The sequence below is a fragment of the Canis lupus genome, chromosome 19 (genome assembly GCF_003254725.2).
Source record: "Canis lupus dingo isolate Sandy chromosome 19, ASM325472v2, whole genome shotgun sequence".
In the NCBI taxonomy this organism is placed as follows: domain Eukaryota; kingdom Metazoa; phylum Chordata; class Mammalia; order Carnivora; family Canidae; genus Canis; species Canis lupus.
Genome location: NC_064261.1, coordinates 31,253,840 through 31,268,811, shown reverse-complemented (window position 1 = coordinate 31,268,811; position 14,972 = coordinate 31,253,840). Strand labels below are relative to the sequence as shown.

Sequence of the window (14,972 nt, the reverse complement as noted above, 5' to 3'; positions counted from 1 at the left end):
TCTTATACAAAAAGTACCACACTAGATATGCTCTTCTGCACTTTGCTTTTTTTACTTATTACATCTCCTGAAAATCACTGGATATTAATTTATAGCTCTCTTTCTCACTCTTTTGTACAGCTACAAAACTACTCGTCGTTGTTTTATTCATACTCTGTACTTGACAAGCCCGTGCATTTTTGCACAAGAAAAAAACAGAGAAAAAAACTTATCCCAGAGACATATGTGCACATGCCAAAGAGACTTCAGTTAATCCTCCTGTTTTTCCATGTCTGCCTCCTACCTTACCCTCAGCTTGCAATCTTTCTACAGTCCATGAGGAGGTTGGTTTCCTTCCTGTGTGTTCTACGCTGTCACTGTGTACTCTTTTTCACAAGACAACACTCTTCCCAGCTGCCAGAAATTTATTCCAGCATACTGTTGAAAACTTTTATCTATGTGTATTTCTTCTCCTGTTCTCTTTGTTGTGTGTTCCATTTTTATTCCTTTAGAAGGTTTTTAAGTAGAGACACCTGGGTGTCTCAGTCAGTTAAGCATCCAACTCTTGATTTCAGCTCAGGTCATGATCTCAAAGTCATGATCTAAAGGTTGTGAGATCAAGCCCTGCATCAGTCTCCACGCTTAGCACAGAACCTGCTTAAGATGCTCTCTCTTACTCTCCCTCTGCCCCTCTCGGCTCACACTTGCTCACGCTCTCACTTTCTCTAAAAATTTTTTTTCAAATTTAAAAATAAGTAATTTAAATTTTTTTAAATAATAGAAGTTTATAAGTAGCTGAGACAAAAAAAAAGCAAATGGTTGTTCTACCATCTTGAAACAGTCTTCTGCAAACTTCTAGGATAATATTTTTTTCTCTATATTTTAATGCTTTTAATGTGCTCAATACCCAGGAATTTTTATATAAAGCTCTAAATATATAATACCAAATAATACATCAGAGGGTGGGGAGGAGGGTTTGAAATTGAATAAAACAACTAAGGAAGACTGTAAAGATGGGGGAAAATATTAAGAAAAGTGAACTATCCAAATATAATCCTGTGTCCTCCGGAAATAATATTATTTTAGACACTACCAGCCTGAAAGTTCTGTTTCCAGACTCAAAAAAATAGCTTCTTTGGCCACATTCTCTAGGATTTGCCTGGAGACCCTTGCCTTTGTAGGGAAACATGAGCAGCTTTTCAGGAGCGAGGGGTGGAATGGTAAAGTCCTCTCCAGAGGTAAAGCAAAAGTGTTTTAGCAAATTGTGTGAAGATCCCAAGAATGCAGATGTGAGCATTTATCCTTGCCTGTGTGATTCTTCTACAGCTGTGATTCCTTCAATTTAGCCATGCTTCCTAAAAATGTCCCTGCCCTTCTTGACGCCCTACCAGAAGAAGACAGATTGGAAACAGCTGAACGGTACTTTTTTACCTTTGGTTACTTTTTCTTTCCTTCCTTTTCTTTTTAAGATTTTATTTATTTATTTGATGGGGGAGAAAGAGAGAGAGAATGAACGACTGAAAGCACAAGAGCAGGGAGAGGGAGAAGCAGACCCCCGCTGAGCAGGGAGCCTGATGCAGAACTCGATCCCAGGACCTCGGGATCATGACCCAAGCCAAAGGCAGATGCTTAACTGACTGAGCTACCCAGGTGCCCCCATGTTTGGTTTCTAAAGTGGTCCGTTCCACAAAAATGCACTAGCTGCTGTGAGGGATTTCCAAAGAGCACACAGTGCAAGTCTGCAACACAAATGAGCTGAAGCCAACACTGACCCCTACCCCTAGCTACGGAATAGCATGCTAAGTTCTTGGTGGGGAATAGTCGATCTCTGCAGCCTCACGTTTGCCGATCCTTAGGTACTCCAGGAGCTCAAGGGAGGGAAGGGCAGAGCTGGTGCTCAATGGACTTGGGTTAGTACTTGAAAGAAGATGGGATTTAGAGAAGCAAAAAAACTATAGGCTTCAAGCCAAACAGCTTATGTTTCATTTTACTGGTGAGCATCCAACAGCCTTGGATCTCCTGTTGCTGTGCCCATTCCAACATTTTTACATGTAAATAATTAGTGAAATCCTAAATATCTGAGGCATATATCCAGTTCTAAGACTTGCCTATGCACACCAACACTTGGCAATACCTACCCTGAGTGTTTGAAGCTCCAAACCAGGAAGGTTCAAGTGCCTTCTAGTGAAACCGTTATACGAGGACACCTTGAGGGTGCTGGATGGTACACATCTGCATGAGGTTCAGAGGAACAAGTCCAGTCTAATGGGGCAATGGGGAGATGACCAGGAAGCCAAAACGTAGCTAACCTTTCTTCCACTCAGCACTGATGTGGGGCCTATCATGACCCAGTTTCCCCATCTTTGAAATGAGAATAATAGAACCTATTTCTTGCAAGTTGTCAGAGTTACAGGAGATCATGCTGACTCTGATGACAAGGGTGGTAATTATAACAAACATTTACCAAGCAATATCTGTGTGTCCAGCACAATGCTTTGCATGCAGTCTCATTTATCCCCCACAGTGAGGTCTTGCTGTTATCCCCACCTTAGAGACAGGAAACTATTCACGGAAAATTAATGCTTGCCAAGCACCATCATGCGGCTGCTTAGCAGTCATTAGTTTTCAATCGTATGGGACTGGAACAGCTCTTGTGTCTTCCAAGGGTACTTTCCATAACAGAACCTTGCTATGCCACTTCTGTGTATCATGGCTGAATGGTCTTCTGCTTTTATTTTTTAAGATTTTATTGATTAATTGATTGACAGAGAGAAAAAGAACACAAGCAGGGGGAGCAGCAGAGAGAGGGGGAGAAGCAGACTCCCCCTGAGTAGGGAGCCTGACAAGGGGCTTGATCCCAAGACCCTGGGATCATGACCTGAGCCAAGGGCAGATGCTCAACCAACTGGGCCACCCAGGCACCCCTGTGTTCCTGCTTTTAATTCCAAATTTTGACACCTTTGTTGATCTTGGAAGCATTTCTCTTAGCTGAGCCACTATCAAAATATCCATTCTCTTCTAAAATAGTAGAGTTGTTGAAACTAAAATGTTATTTCCCTTGCAAGAAAGTAATCCATTTGACAAGGCCCTGATCCAAGGAATGTGAGATGAGAGATATTCCACTCTTATCAGGACCCTTGGAGGAGTGACTGTATCTCCTCCATGGTCTCAGTCTCTCTCTCCCTCTCTTTCTCTCTCTCTCTCCACTTTCCTCCAGCTGGAACCCATACCTGCAGCAAACAAGCTTTAACCATCAGACAACAAAGCTACAGGTCAGGAGTCAGCAAATTATGGCCCATGGCCAACTCTGGCCACCACTTGTTTTTGTAAATAAAGTTTTATTGTAACATAACCATACCCATTCGTGTATGAATTTTTTTTATTCCTTTCATGCTACAAAAGCAGAGTTGTAAAAGAGACTGTATGACCTGCAAAGTGCTTTACAAAAAAGTTTGCTGACCCCTGCTCTAGCAGATAGCAGACCACAGGATAAAAGTCACCTCGATCTCTTTAATTTCTTCCCTTACCAAGTTATTTAGAAATATATTATTTCATTTTTTAGGGATGCCTGGGTGGCTCAGCGGTTGAGCATCCTTTGGCTCAGGGCGCAATCCTGGTCCCGGGATCAAGTCCCATGTTGGGCTCCCTGCGAGGAGTTTGCTTCTCCCTCTGTCTGTGTCTCTGCCTCTCTCTGTGTATCTCGTGAATAAATAAAATCTTTTTTTAAAAAAAAGAAATATATTATTTCATTTTTAAAGCAGTTGTGGATTTTTTTGTAATTGTCTTCTTCACTATTGATTTCTATTTAAATTCCACTGGGGCCAGGGGTGCCTGGGTGGCTCAGTGGTTGAGCGTCTGCCTTTGGCTCAGGGTGTGATCCCAGGTCCTGGGATCGAGTCCTGCATCAAGCTCCCTGTGAAGAGCCCTCTCCCCCTCTGCCTATGTCTCTGCCTCTCTCTCTGTGTCTCTCATGAACAATAAATAAATTCTTCAAAAAAAAAATTCCACCGGGGTCAGAGAACATACTGTGAATGATTTCAAGAAATTGAAATCATTCAGGTTTCCTTTACAGTCCAAGATTTGGCCAGTATTGGTAAATATATCATGTGCACTTGAAAAGAATATGCATTCTATAACCCCACTTTAAAAATTATTTTTTAGGGGATCACTGGGTGGCTCAACGGTTTGGCACCTGCCTTTGGCCCAGGGCGTGGTCCTGGAGTCCCGGGATCGAGTCCCGCGTCAGGCTCCCTGCGTGGAGCCTGCTTCTCCCTCTGCCTGTGTCTCTGCTTCTCTCTCTCTGTGTGTGTGTGTGTGTGTGTGTCTCTCATGAATAAATAAAATCTTTAATAAAATAAAAATTGTTTTTTATTCTGTTTATAATGCTTCCCACCATTGTTGGTGGAAAGCAGTTTATCAGCCTTATTGCTTCTCTTAACATAGACTCAACAAAAGTGGGGAGAACTAACATTGGAAGCCATAAGAATTGGGACTCCTGGGTGGCCTTTGACTTGGGACATGATCCCGGGGTCCAGGATTGAGTTCTGCATTGGGTTCCTGTGGGGAGCCTGCTTCTCCCTCTTCCTAAGCCTCTGCCTCTCTCTGTGTCTCTCATGAATGAATAAATAAAATCTTAAAAATAAAGGAAGTCACAAGAATTGCAGAACTCTTAAATGATCACAATATTACTCTATTTTATTTTGGGAAGGAAAACCCGTTCCAGCTAAGCATCTTCTTCCTTTTCAGTGAGCTCTGCGAACAGAATATAGAAGTTATGTTGACTCCAGAAATAATTGAAGCAGAATTCCCTATGTTGGATCACAAGGACACCAAAAAGGAGAAGTAAGTCTATGCCTTAGGCAAAGGCAGCCTTTTGATAGAATTTGTCCTACATGAAGTAGAGAATTGTCATGTTGTCTAAATCTAAATATCTCAGGCTTAAAAAAAGGAGAGGTTTGTGTGTATATTATTTTATGCACTATTACGTTCTCTCAAATGTGGTTGGCAAGTAAATATTTAAAACCTGAACCTAGTTTTCCCACTTGCTTATCATCTAATTTCAGAGGTGTGTTTGTTATTGATAACTGAATAAGTTTCATCCGGTATAAGGAACCTGGGCTCTGGAGCCAGAGGAGACCTGCGGCCAAGTCTCAGCCCCACCATTTATGACCTGTGAGATCTCCAGCCAAGTTGCTTCCCTCACTAACTGAGCTTCAGAGTCTTCATTTATGCCCTACACAAAATAGTCTCCCTCACAGGCGGTGTGAGGTTTAAATGAGATATTAGTGCAAGGATGTCCAGCCAGTTGCTTGATGTGAAATAGATGCTCAGCAAACATATATGCTTCCCCTCCCCCTCTCCATCAAGGGCCAAAGAGCTAAGCAAACACATCGTCATCATCCCTCAAAAAATTGGTTTCAATGAATATGGTTGTAATGGAAATAACCACATTATAGTTCCAATGGCTTATAAGTTTGAAATTCCAGATAGGCTTTTAAAACTTCTTTTTCTTTGAAAAAAAAAATGCCTTTTTTATTACTAAAAAATCAGAAATACAGAAAAATATTTAAAAAGGTTGCTTGGCTGCTCAGTTGTAGAGCATGTGACTTTTGTTCTCAAGGTTCTAAGTTTGAACCCCACATTGGGTGTAGAGATTTAAAAAAGTCTAAGATTTTATCTTTTAAAGATTTTTGCAAAGATTTTGTTTATTTATTTATGTATTTATTTGAGAGAGAGAGAATGAGAGAGCACAAGCAGGGGAAGTGGCCAGCAAAGGAGAGGGAGAAGCAGACTCCTTGCTGAGCAGGGAGCCTGACACAGGGCTGGATCCCAGGACCCCAAGGTCATGACCTGAGCCAAAGGCAGATACTTAACCGACTGAGCCAGGCAGGCTCCCCTTAAAAAAATTTTTTTAATTAAAAATTTAAAAATAAAAACAATAATGCCACCCAGAGGCAATAACTTGTATATTCTGATGCTAAGTCTTCCAAATATTTACTTATTTGATATATATATTTAATATATATAATATGATAATGTATATTAATGTTAATACAATTATATTAATTACATATTATTACATGTTTTGACAAAATTTAATCATGTTATTCATATTGTTTTATCTTCTGCACTTTTATCTAGCAATATACTATGGACATATTTATAAATATAGGTATATATAGCTATATATCCTTATATTTCACCATAATTTATTTAACCAACCCTTTTCTGATGAACATGTAAACTCTTTTCAGTGTTTTGTTGTTACCAATAGTGCCATAATTCCTTGCATACTTATTAGGAACTATTTCCTCAAGATAAATTTCTAGAAACATAAATGCTAGATCAATGTGCATATTAAGATTTTATTGTATATGGTTTAATTGCCATTCAGTGTACATCAACATACCTCCTACCAGCAGAGGTCATGACTGTCCACATTCAAATGCCCTAAATAATGTGGAAAACTATCATTTTTTTCTTCTTTAGCAATAGGATTGATTTAAAAAGGACCTTCTCATTATTTTAACTTTAACTTCTGTGTTTACAAATGAAATTATAAATTTGGGCAGCCCAGGTGGCTCAGTAGTTTAGCTCTTCCTTCAGCGCAGGGCGTGATCCTGGGGTCCCGAGATAGAGTTCCACATCGGGCTCCCTTCAGGGAGCCTGCTTCTCCCTCTGCCTGTGTCTCTACCTCTCTGCCTCTCTGTTTCTCATGAATAAATAAATACAATCTTAAAAAAAAGAAATTACAAATTTTCCTGTGCTTACCAATTACTTTTTTTCTTTAATGAAGGACTTACTTTGCCTTTTCTGTAGGAAGCATTTATCTATTTCTTATTCATTTATGAGTCTCTCATACCTTAAGGATAATTACCCTTTCTTAGATATGTTATAAATATCTCAGTTTGTCTTATAACTTTGGAGTGGTTTGGGGAGGCCCTTCCTTTTCTGAAAGGGATTCTCCCCACATATCTTAAAGTAGTATGGGCTTCCTTTGGCTTGTTTGTGATGGTTTTAGAGGCCTTCAGGAACCAGCACTTCTCAGAAAACTGATTAGTGGTTTCTAGGAAAAGAAAATTTAGGAAATAAAAACATTAAATAGAATTTCAGTGAGCCTCTGTCTGCTTTGATCAGGTAATTACCAATAAAATATCATGTTATAATACGTAACACATAAACCCCCATAGGCCTCAACAGATAGATGCACTTTGCATTGCATTTTGTTTTAGATTTCAAACAATAGACTGAGACTTTTAAATAAAAACCTCTTTTTTTTTCTATTTCAGAACTTACCCCCCCCAAAATAATGCTTGCCACAGTGAATGGAGTAATGTCCAATACCCTCTCTGCTCACACGTGCTCTTTAATGTGGCTTTCACCCTTTATACTACAGAGCAAATGTTGAACGCCACTTGATTATAAACTTATTATTTTTTTAAAGACTTTATTTATTTATTTAGTCATAAGAGAGGCAGAGAGAGAGGCAGAGACACAGGCAGGGGGAGAAGCAGGCTCCATGCAGGGAGCCTGACATGGGACTCAATCCCGGGACTCCAAGATCACACCCTGGGCTGAAGGCAGATGCTAAACCACTGAGCCACCCAGGCGTCCCTCAAATTATTACTAAATGAAAGAAGTTATTACTTTATGTATTCACCCAAATGGTATTTTTTATGTATTTCCCACAAAAATAAACTAACAGTGAACTCTAAGCATTTCCTGCACGACAAATTAGCTTCTAATTTTTTCAAAACACAGATACGTTCTACCCACTTTCAATAGACATATCATGGCATTTTCAATTCACCCACTTTTCAGTTTAAATTATTTTATGTACATTTTTTCAGGTCAAAATTATCAACATAATTATCATTTTCTTGGCTGAAGAATATTCCAACAGGTTGATAGCCACTGGATGGTTTTGGAAAGTTCCATTGGTTCAGAAATTCTCTTCAGCTCATATCAAGCATTATCTGATGCTCAGTTTTGTCTTCTGTGTCCATATTCATTCCCTTTCCTCACCTTCTCAGCCTCAGCCAGAAGCCACCAGCATCCTTGCTGTCAGACACACATACAACCAGAGCCTGGATAGAACAAAAAGAACATATCAGTGATGTTTCATTTCCCATGAAGGCTATTTGGTCTTTGGAAAATTCTGTTTTCGTGGATGCAAAGAATCATCCCTCCATGCCTGTGTAATTAACTCAAGAGATTCTTTTCTGTCCTGGTGGTGATCTCAGGCACCTCAAGACCCACTAAAGCGAATCATGTAAAATATCCAAGAAACTGCGAGAGTGACGATTTCCACAGGATCACTCATCCATTAGTATCTTTAAAGGGAGACATGACCCATATATGTTTAAAGTTGCTTCCATTGAATGACACCAATTAATATTTTTATGACACGCATCAGGGGACATTTTAATTCTTCATTTTCAGATATTTCTGCTTGTTCAAAACTGCCAGGCATTTGCCGGCACTTTACATTTCACCCCGTTTAGAAAACGTTCCAGAAGTACTTGAGATTATATAATATTCTCCCATCTAGGCAGATGATATAGCTGAGCTCACAATCTTCAGACATCTGTCCTTTCAGCCAAATGCACCCCTCAGTTCCTTCCCAGATATCTGGAAAGTTCTACCCAGCAACCCCCTTGCCACACCCAGCAAAGGTCCAGGCACCACTCAGTCCAGGTACAGAAGAACACTTGCTCTTGATTCCCCCACTTCTGGAGCCACTGTCAGACTCACAGTTATTACAGGTCTACGTTATTTGCAGACATGAAGAAGCAACTAGTACTGACTGAACGTTTAGAAGACATCATGCTAAGATGTCTATGAGTAGTTTCTCATGTCATCTTTTTGACAACATGGAGAGAGGGAATGACCACTGTCTGTCCATCAGGAAACAGAACCCGAGTTAGGGAACTTGGTCATGCTAAGTAATTCTTGTAGTAATGAATGGAACTGGAGGCTATTATGCTGAGTGAAATAAGTCAATCAGAGAAAGACAATCGTCATATGTGGAATATAAGAAATAGTGTAAGAGACTATAAGGGAAAGGAGGGAAACTGAGTGGGGAAAAATTAGAGAGGAAGATATACCCTGAGACACTCCTAACTGGGAAACAAAGGGTTGTAGAAGGGGACGTGGGTGGGGGGATGGGGTGACTGAGTGACAGGCATTAAGGGGGGCACTTGATGGTATGAGCACTGAGTGTTATACGATATGTTGACAAATTGAATTTAAATTTTAAAAAAATTAAGAAAAGAATTCGTATAGCTAAGATCAGAAGCCAGGTTTGAATCACAACAGCCAAGTGTTTTCACTGGAAACTAAATTATCACTAAATATTGTTTAAATATATATATGTATGATACCAATCATATATAAAAACATAAAACAAGTCCTCCAGCCTTTCACTGAACCCTTGCAATCCTAAACCAGCATCTGGGTGTGGATGGGTGACCCGAGCTGTCACCAAGTACCCTAATGTGTCCTTGTTGGGTGTTTGATATGCAGAGAGGCCAAAGAACAAGCACAGCCAATGGAGAAGGCAGGAGAAAAGGTGCTGGAGGAGATGAAGACTCTGCGGGGCAAAGCTCTCAACTCCTACCTGATTCTAGAATAAAAATCTCCAGTGTCCATTCCTCTTGTTGGCTTTCCGCCAATCGCTGTGGTCCTCTGAGTTCATTTACATTCCAGCCATTTTCAGAATTAAACTTCCTAGAGGATCAACCTGAAATGTGGATAATGTATATATTTTTAAGTGATAATTTTTCTTTTTAAAAATAAAATGTCCCTAGTGTGACAGCAGTGTTTGAAGCTTCTTGGTCCAAGGTTCAGTGCTGTCACAGAGACTTCTGGAACAAGCTTCCAGCCACCCACTGTGTGGAGAGACCAAGAGCCAAGAGCCAGTGCTGACCAGCATCCCTGAGAGCCTTTTGTAGGTGCGGTACATACGAGGTGGGGGGGGGGGGGCAGAGGTAGGAGGAGCCAGAGAGGGGCTGCTCTCTCCCTTCTGCATAGAAGCAGCCCCTCAGCCCCTGAGCATCACAGCCCTCGTGAGGACACTGGCTCCCCAGGCATGTATGTGACAGCACACACTCATGAGCATGGACTGGAAATGGAGGGGGACACTACTACAGGTGACTCAAGCTTGCAGATCCATTTGGAAGTAACTGGAAAATATCCCTCTGGAAACTCTCAGAAACACTTGAGGCAGAAGGTCATTGCCAAGGGGTCAGGAGTCTCTGTGAACACATCAGTGAAAACCAGGCATTTCGATTGTGTATGTTAACAGGACTCCATTTGTACAAGCTGGAAAGACTGATGGCACTAGGGTTATATGACAACCTATAACTATCCAAGGACATTAGGATGTATTCTCTTCATCCCTTTTTTTTTTGTGTGTGTGTGTGTGTGCATACATTTAAGTAGCCGATAGCAGACTATATGCACAGTTTTAAAAGAGCTCCTCTTTAACTCATTGATTCTGACATTTTTTTCTGGGATTTTTTTTTCCATCATAAAACCAAAACCCTTTAGGGACAGGACTCCAGCTACGGTATGTTTGAGGCAATTACTTGCATTATATAATTAAATGTTGTTAATGACCATTTGGTCATTGTCAGTATAATAGATACACAAGTGTGCTTCAGTCTGTAAAACCCATTTCTTTTTTTTTTTTTTAACTTTTTATTTATTCATGAGAGACACACACAGAGAGAGGCATAGTCATAGACAGAGGGAGAAGCAGGCTTCCTGTGGGGAACCAACGTGGGACTTGATGCCAGAACTCCAGGATCAAGAACTGAGCCAAAGGTAGATGGTCAACCACTGAGCCACCCAGGGGCCCCGGGCTCAGGGCTAGTTATGTGGCTCTGAAACTGGGCTCCTGTCAGTGTATATATTTATATCCATCTCAGTTTCCCCATCTATAAATAAGGGACAGTTTCTTCTGCTTCTCCCCCTGCCTTCCCAGGCTCTATCTGATGGCGGTGGGCCTTCTGAAAGATTGCATGCATGCCTGTGTTGGGGACCTGGTGCCACCTGGTGGATGCCACAAGAAAGGCCTCATCTGCTTCCCAAATACTCTGTAGCCCGAGATTCCCACCATGAAACAAACCAACTTCCAAAGATAGTAGTCTCTCTATGCTTTGCTTCCTTTTTCAGACCACCTTTAGATGGGAAAAGGCAAGGAAACCTTATATGTATTGTTTTCCACCATCAACCCCATTAGAAAAAGTTTCTTCAGTAGAATCACTGACATCATGAAGTTTGGGGACTTCCTATCAGATCAGTTAGCCAGGTTCTACAGGGATTATGGATATAGTCAAAGGTTGGCTGCGTGAATGAGGAGCTCAGGGTTAAACAGTGGTCTCTCAAGACCTGCCAGCTCCTTCTCTCTTGTGTTTACTCGGATTATCTCAGCTTTTCCCTCTGAAGCCAGAGAAATAGAAAACCACAGAACCTTAGGGTAAGTCACTACCATTGCTTCATTTTACAAGTAATTATAATTGCTTCCTTCTTTAGGGATTTCGGTTTCTGAAGTATTTTCTCAATGATCCTCACAATGTTCTGAGACATAGACTGCCTGTTATTATGGAGACATATATGGGGAAACTGAGGCCCAAAGAGGTTCATGGACTTGCCCAATTAACAGAAGAGCCAGGTTTGGACAGAACCGGGACTGCCTGATTCTGAATCCAGTGTTTTCTATACCACATGAAAATCAATGGGAGTTTTACAGTTTTATATTTTTTTTAGATTTTATTTATTTATTCATGAGAGACAGAGAGAGGCAGAGACAGAGGCATTGGGAGAAGCAGCCCCCTGCAGGGAGCCTGATGTCGGACTCAATCCCAGGACCCTGGGATCATGCCCTGAGCCAAAGGCAGACACTAAACCACTGAGCCACCCAGATGTCCTACAGTTTTAATATTTCTTTATTTTTTATTTAAATGTTCAGATTTGGGGTTTCTGAGCATCACATAATGATATTTATATTTTACTTAATTATTTGTTCTTTAAAATTTGTAATGTGGAAAAAGCAAAAATGAGAAAATTTCCTGGCCCTAAAATCAATCAGTTTGGATCTAAAGAAATCATACAGTATGTTTACCCCACAAGGACAGTAGCTACTTTTATGTGTCCCCAGCATACAACAAGATGTTTGGTACAACACAGGCTCTCAATAAATGTTTGTTGAATCAAATAATATGAAGGAAATATGAAAAGTGTCTAATATCCATTTACATTCTCACAGACGTGTAGGTTTATAGAGTGTATTTGCTATAGAAAAAAAGTAGGAGTTGAATATAATAGATGAATTTAGAATCTAGAACATAAGAGATAGAAGGATATAGAACATCATCTAATCCTACCCTGGTAAATATGGGTATGTGTCTGCAAATAGCAAGTCTATGTAATCTCCTTGCCCTTTATTAAACAGGTGGAAATAACAATATTAACTTTATGGGGTGGTTGTGGGGTTAAATGAGATGATACTGTCAGTGAGTCCACAGTAAATATTAGCTATTATTAGCATCTTAGTATTTATTTGTTGAGGGAATGAAGTTGAGTCCTTACCTACTACCCAACCTTCCTCAATTCCCCTTGCCACCATCTACTATCATCTCTGATGCTCCAGTGGCTAAGCTGAGAACTGCACATAGAAGAGAATCTTCCAGATGGTGAGGAGGATGAAACATTGCACTAAAGAACACTAAGTCTCCCTCTTCAAGCAGGGTTTGGGAATATGAGTTTAGGTTAATATTTAAAGAATGTGAATGGTTGGGATGTGGGCCTCCTTGAAAGTGGGGAATGGACTGATTGCCTCATTGGTCTCTCATGTCCCTTCCAAAGATGGAGTACTTCATCTTGGGTCTCTGTCCAGATTTTGCAGCCTTCCCCTTCCTGGTCAAATCATAGGCCATTTCCCCTCCTCCTAGTAAATGGCATCACAGAGAGGGGTTCATTTTGAAGGCAAGGAGAACTACCTCTTCTAGAGGACATCCAGAAGGTCCCTTTAACCAAGAGGCAGCCACTTCCAAGGTGGAGAGCCCATGACACCTCTCCCCTAAATCCAGTCAGAGTAAGTAAACACCTTACCCAAAGGATATTGGTCAACAGGAGACCAGGGACCAATAGTTTGTCTTTTAAAAGATAAACCAAGCTAGGGTACCTGGGTGGTTCAGTAGATTAAGTATCCAACTCTTGATCTCAGCTCAAGTCTTGATCTCAGGGTCATGAGTTCAAGCCCTGCATTGGGCTCCATGCTGGATATGAAGCCACTTTAAAAAAAAAAAAAAAAAAAAAAGGCTGAGCTAATCTGATCCCTTCTCTCAGGAATCTGAACCAGGAAGTTAAAAAGATACTGAACAACTTAGCAACAGAAGCTGGATGGTGGGGATCCCTGGGTGCTCAGTGGTTTAGCGCCTGCCTTCGGCCCAAGGCATGATCCTGGAGACCCGGGATCGAGTCCCACATCGGGCTCCCTGCATGGATCCTGCTTCTCCTTCTGCCTGTGTCTCTGCCTCTCTTGTGTGTGTGTGTGTCTCTCATGAATAAATAAATAAAATCTTAAAAAAAAAAGAAGAAGCTGGATGGTTATGAAACAGAGAAGTTGTATGGGACAGTAGTGATGGATCCTGAGCAACTGAACTTAGGAAGCAGTGAAGATGTGGGTTATAGTGTTTGGAAAACACAAGAAGTAAAGCAGAGACAACAAGAGGCAAGTCAGGACAGAACACAAGCATGCGTTTCCCTGAGCTGCCCCAATCCCAGCCAGTCTCAATAGTGGGGGCCCCCCTATAACAACCCCTTTTTCTTAAGAAGAGAATCTGTTCCCTAATACCACAGAGCCTAATCAGACCTCAAGACTTGGCCAAGGCATGGGCAGAGAGGTCTGGTGTCACGTTCCTCAATAGCAGTAGCTTCAAAAAAAATGTTTCATTTCAGGTGCTCCGTTTGCAAGAAGTGTGTTAAAGCGGGCAGCCCCGGTGGCACAGTGGTTTAGCGCTGCCTGCAGCCCGGGGTGTGATCCTGGAGACCGAGGATTGAGTCCCGCATTGGGCTCCCTGCATGGAGCCTGCTTCTCCCTCTGCCTGTGTCTCTGCCTCTCTCTTTGCTCTCTCTGAATGAATAAATAAATAAATATTTAAAAAAAAAGAAGTGTGTTAAAGCCATTGTGAGAAGACTTTTTTTTTAAGATTTTATTATTTATTCATGAGAGACACAGAGAGAGAGAGGCAGAGGCATAGGCAGAGGGAGAAGCAGGCTTCTCACGGGAAGCCCCCTTGATCCCAGGACCCCAGAACCATGACCTGAGCCAAAGGTAGATGCTCAACTGCTGAGCCACCCGGGTGCCCCATAACAAGACTTTAGAGGAAGCAGTGCAAAAACAGAGATCTTGAGATGTATGCAGAAGGCTGTCAGATGATGCTTACTCCTCCAGTAACCAACAGTATAAGCCCTTACACACACACACATACACAGAGACACAGGCAGAGGGAGAAGCAGGCTCCATGCAAGGAGCCCAGTGTGGGACTCAATCCTGGGACTCCAGGATCAGGCCCTGGGGCTGAAGGCAGCACTAAACCGCTGAGCCACCCAAGGCTGCCCGATAAATCTCATCTTGACTCACAGTGCTGTTTACCTCCACCACAAATCAAGCTAGACCAGCAGAGAGGCTAACAAAAGGTGACTTGGTTACTACCTACATCAGCTGTTCACATTATGACCACAAGTAGGAGGACCACCAACGGACAGACATACAAGCAAACATCTTTGTTTCTCTTTCCATCCTTCCTACCAAAAGAGAAAGCCTGAGGAAAAGAGAAAGCTATAGGAAAGAGAGCAGACCACACATCCCCACTCCAAGCTGTTGGAGACAGAAGTCTAGTCTACACTGGGGATGGCATGCTGACATGGTAGAGGTAACCTTGTGTCAAATATGGGATTGAAGTTTTAAGACACAAAACGAGGGG

At 41.5% G+C, this 14,972-nt stretch overlaps 1 protein-coding gene across 20 annotated transcripts in view; it reads left to right on the top strand.

Annotated features, from left to right (window-relative positions):
* LOC112647948 (transmembrane protein 177) overlaps positions 1-14,972 on the top strand; it is a 124,660-nt gene that overhangs the window by 93,731 nt on the left and 15,957 nt on the right. For 18 of the 20 annotated variants that reach the window (XM_025429331.3, XM_025429283.3, XM_025429302.3 and 15 more), the window contains 2 exons: positions 1,306-1,398; positions 4,726-4,821. In XM_025429331.3, coding sequence (XP_025285116.2) covers positions 1,306-1,398; positions 4,726-4,821 — 189 coding nt within the window. Of the gene's footprint in view, positions 1-1,305; positions 1,399-4,725; positions 4,822-9,504; positions 9,794-14,972 lie in introns of those variants that run through there. The other 2 variants (XM_025429366.3, XM_025429357.3) reach the window with 1 other exon arrangement.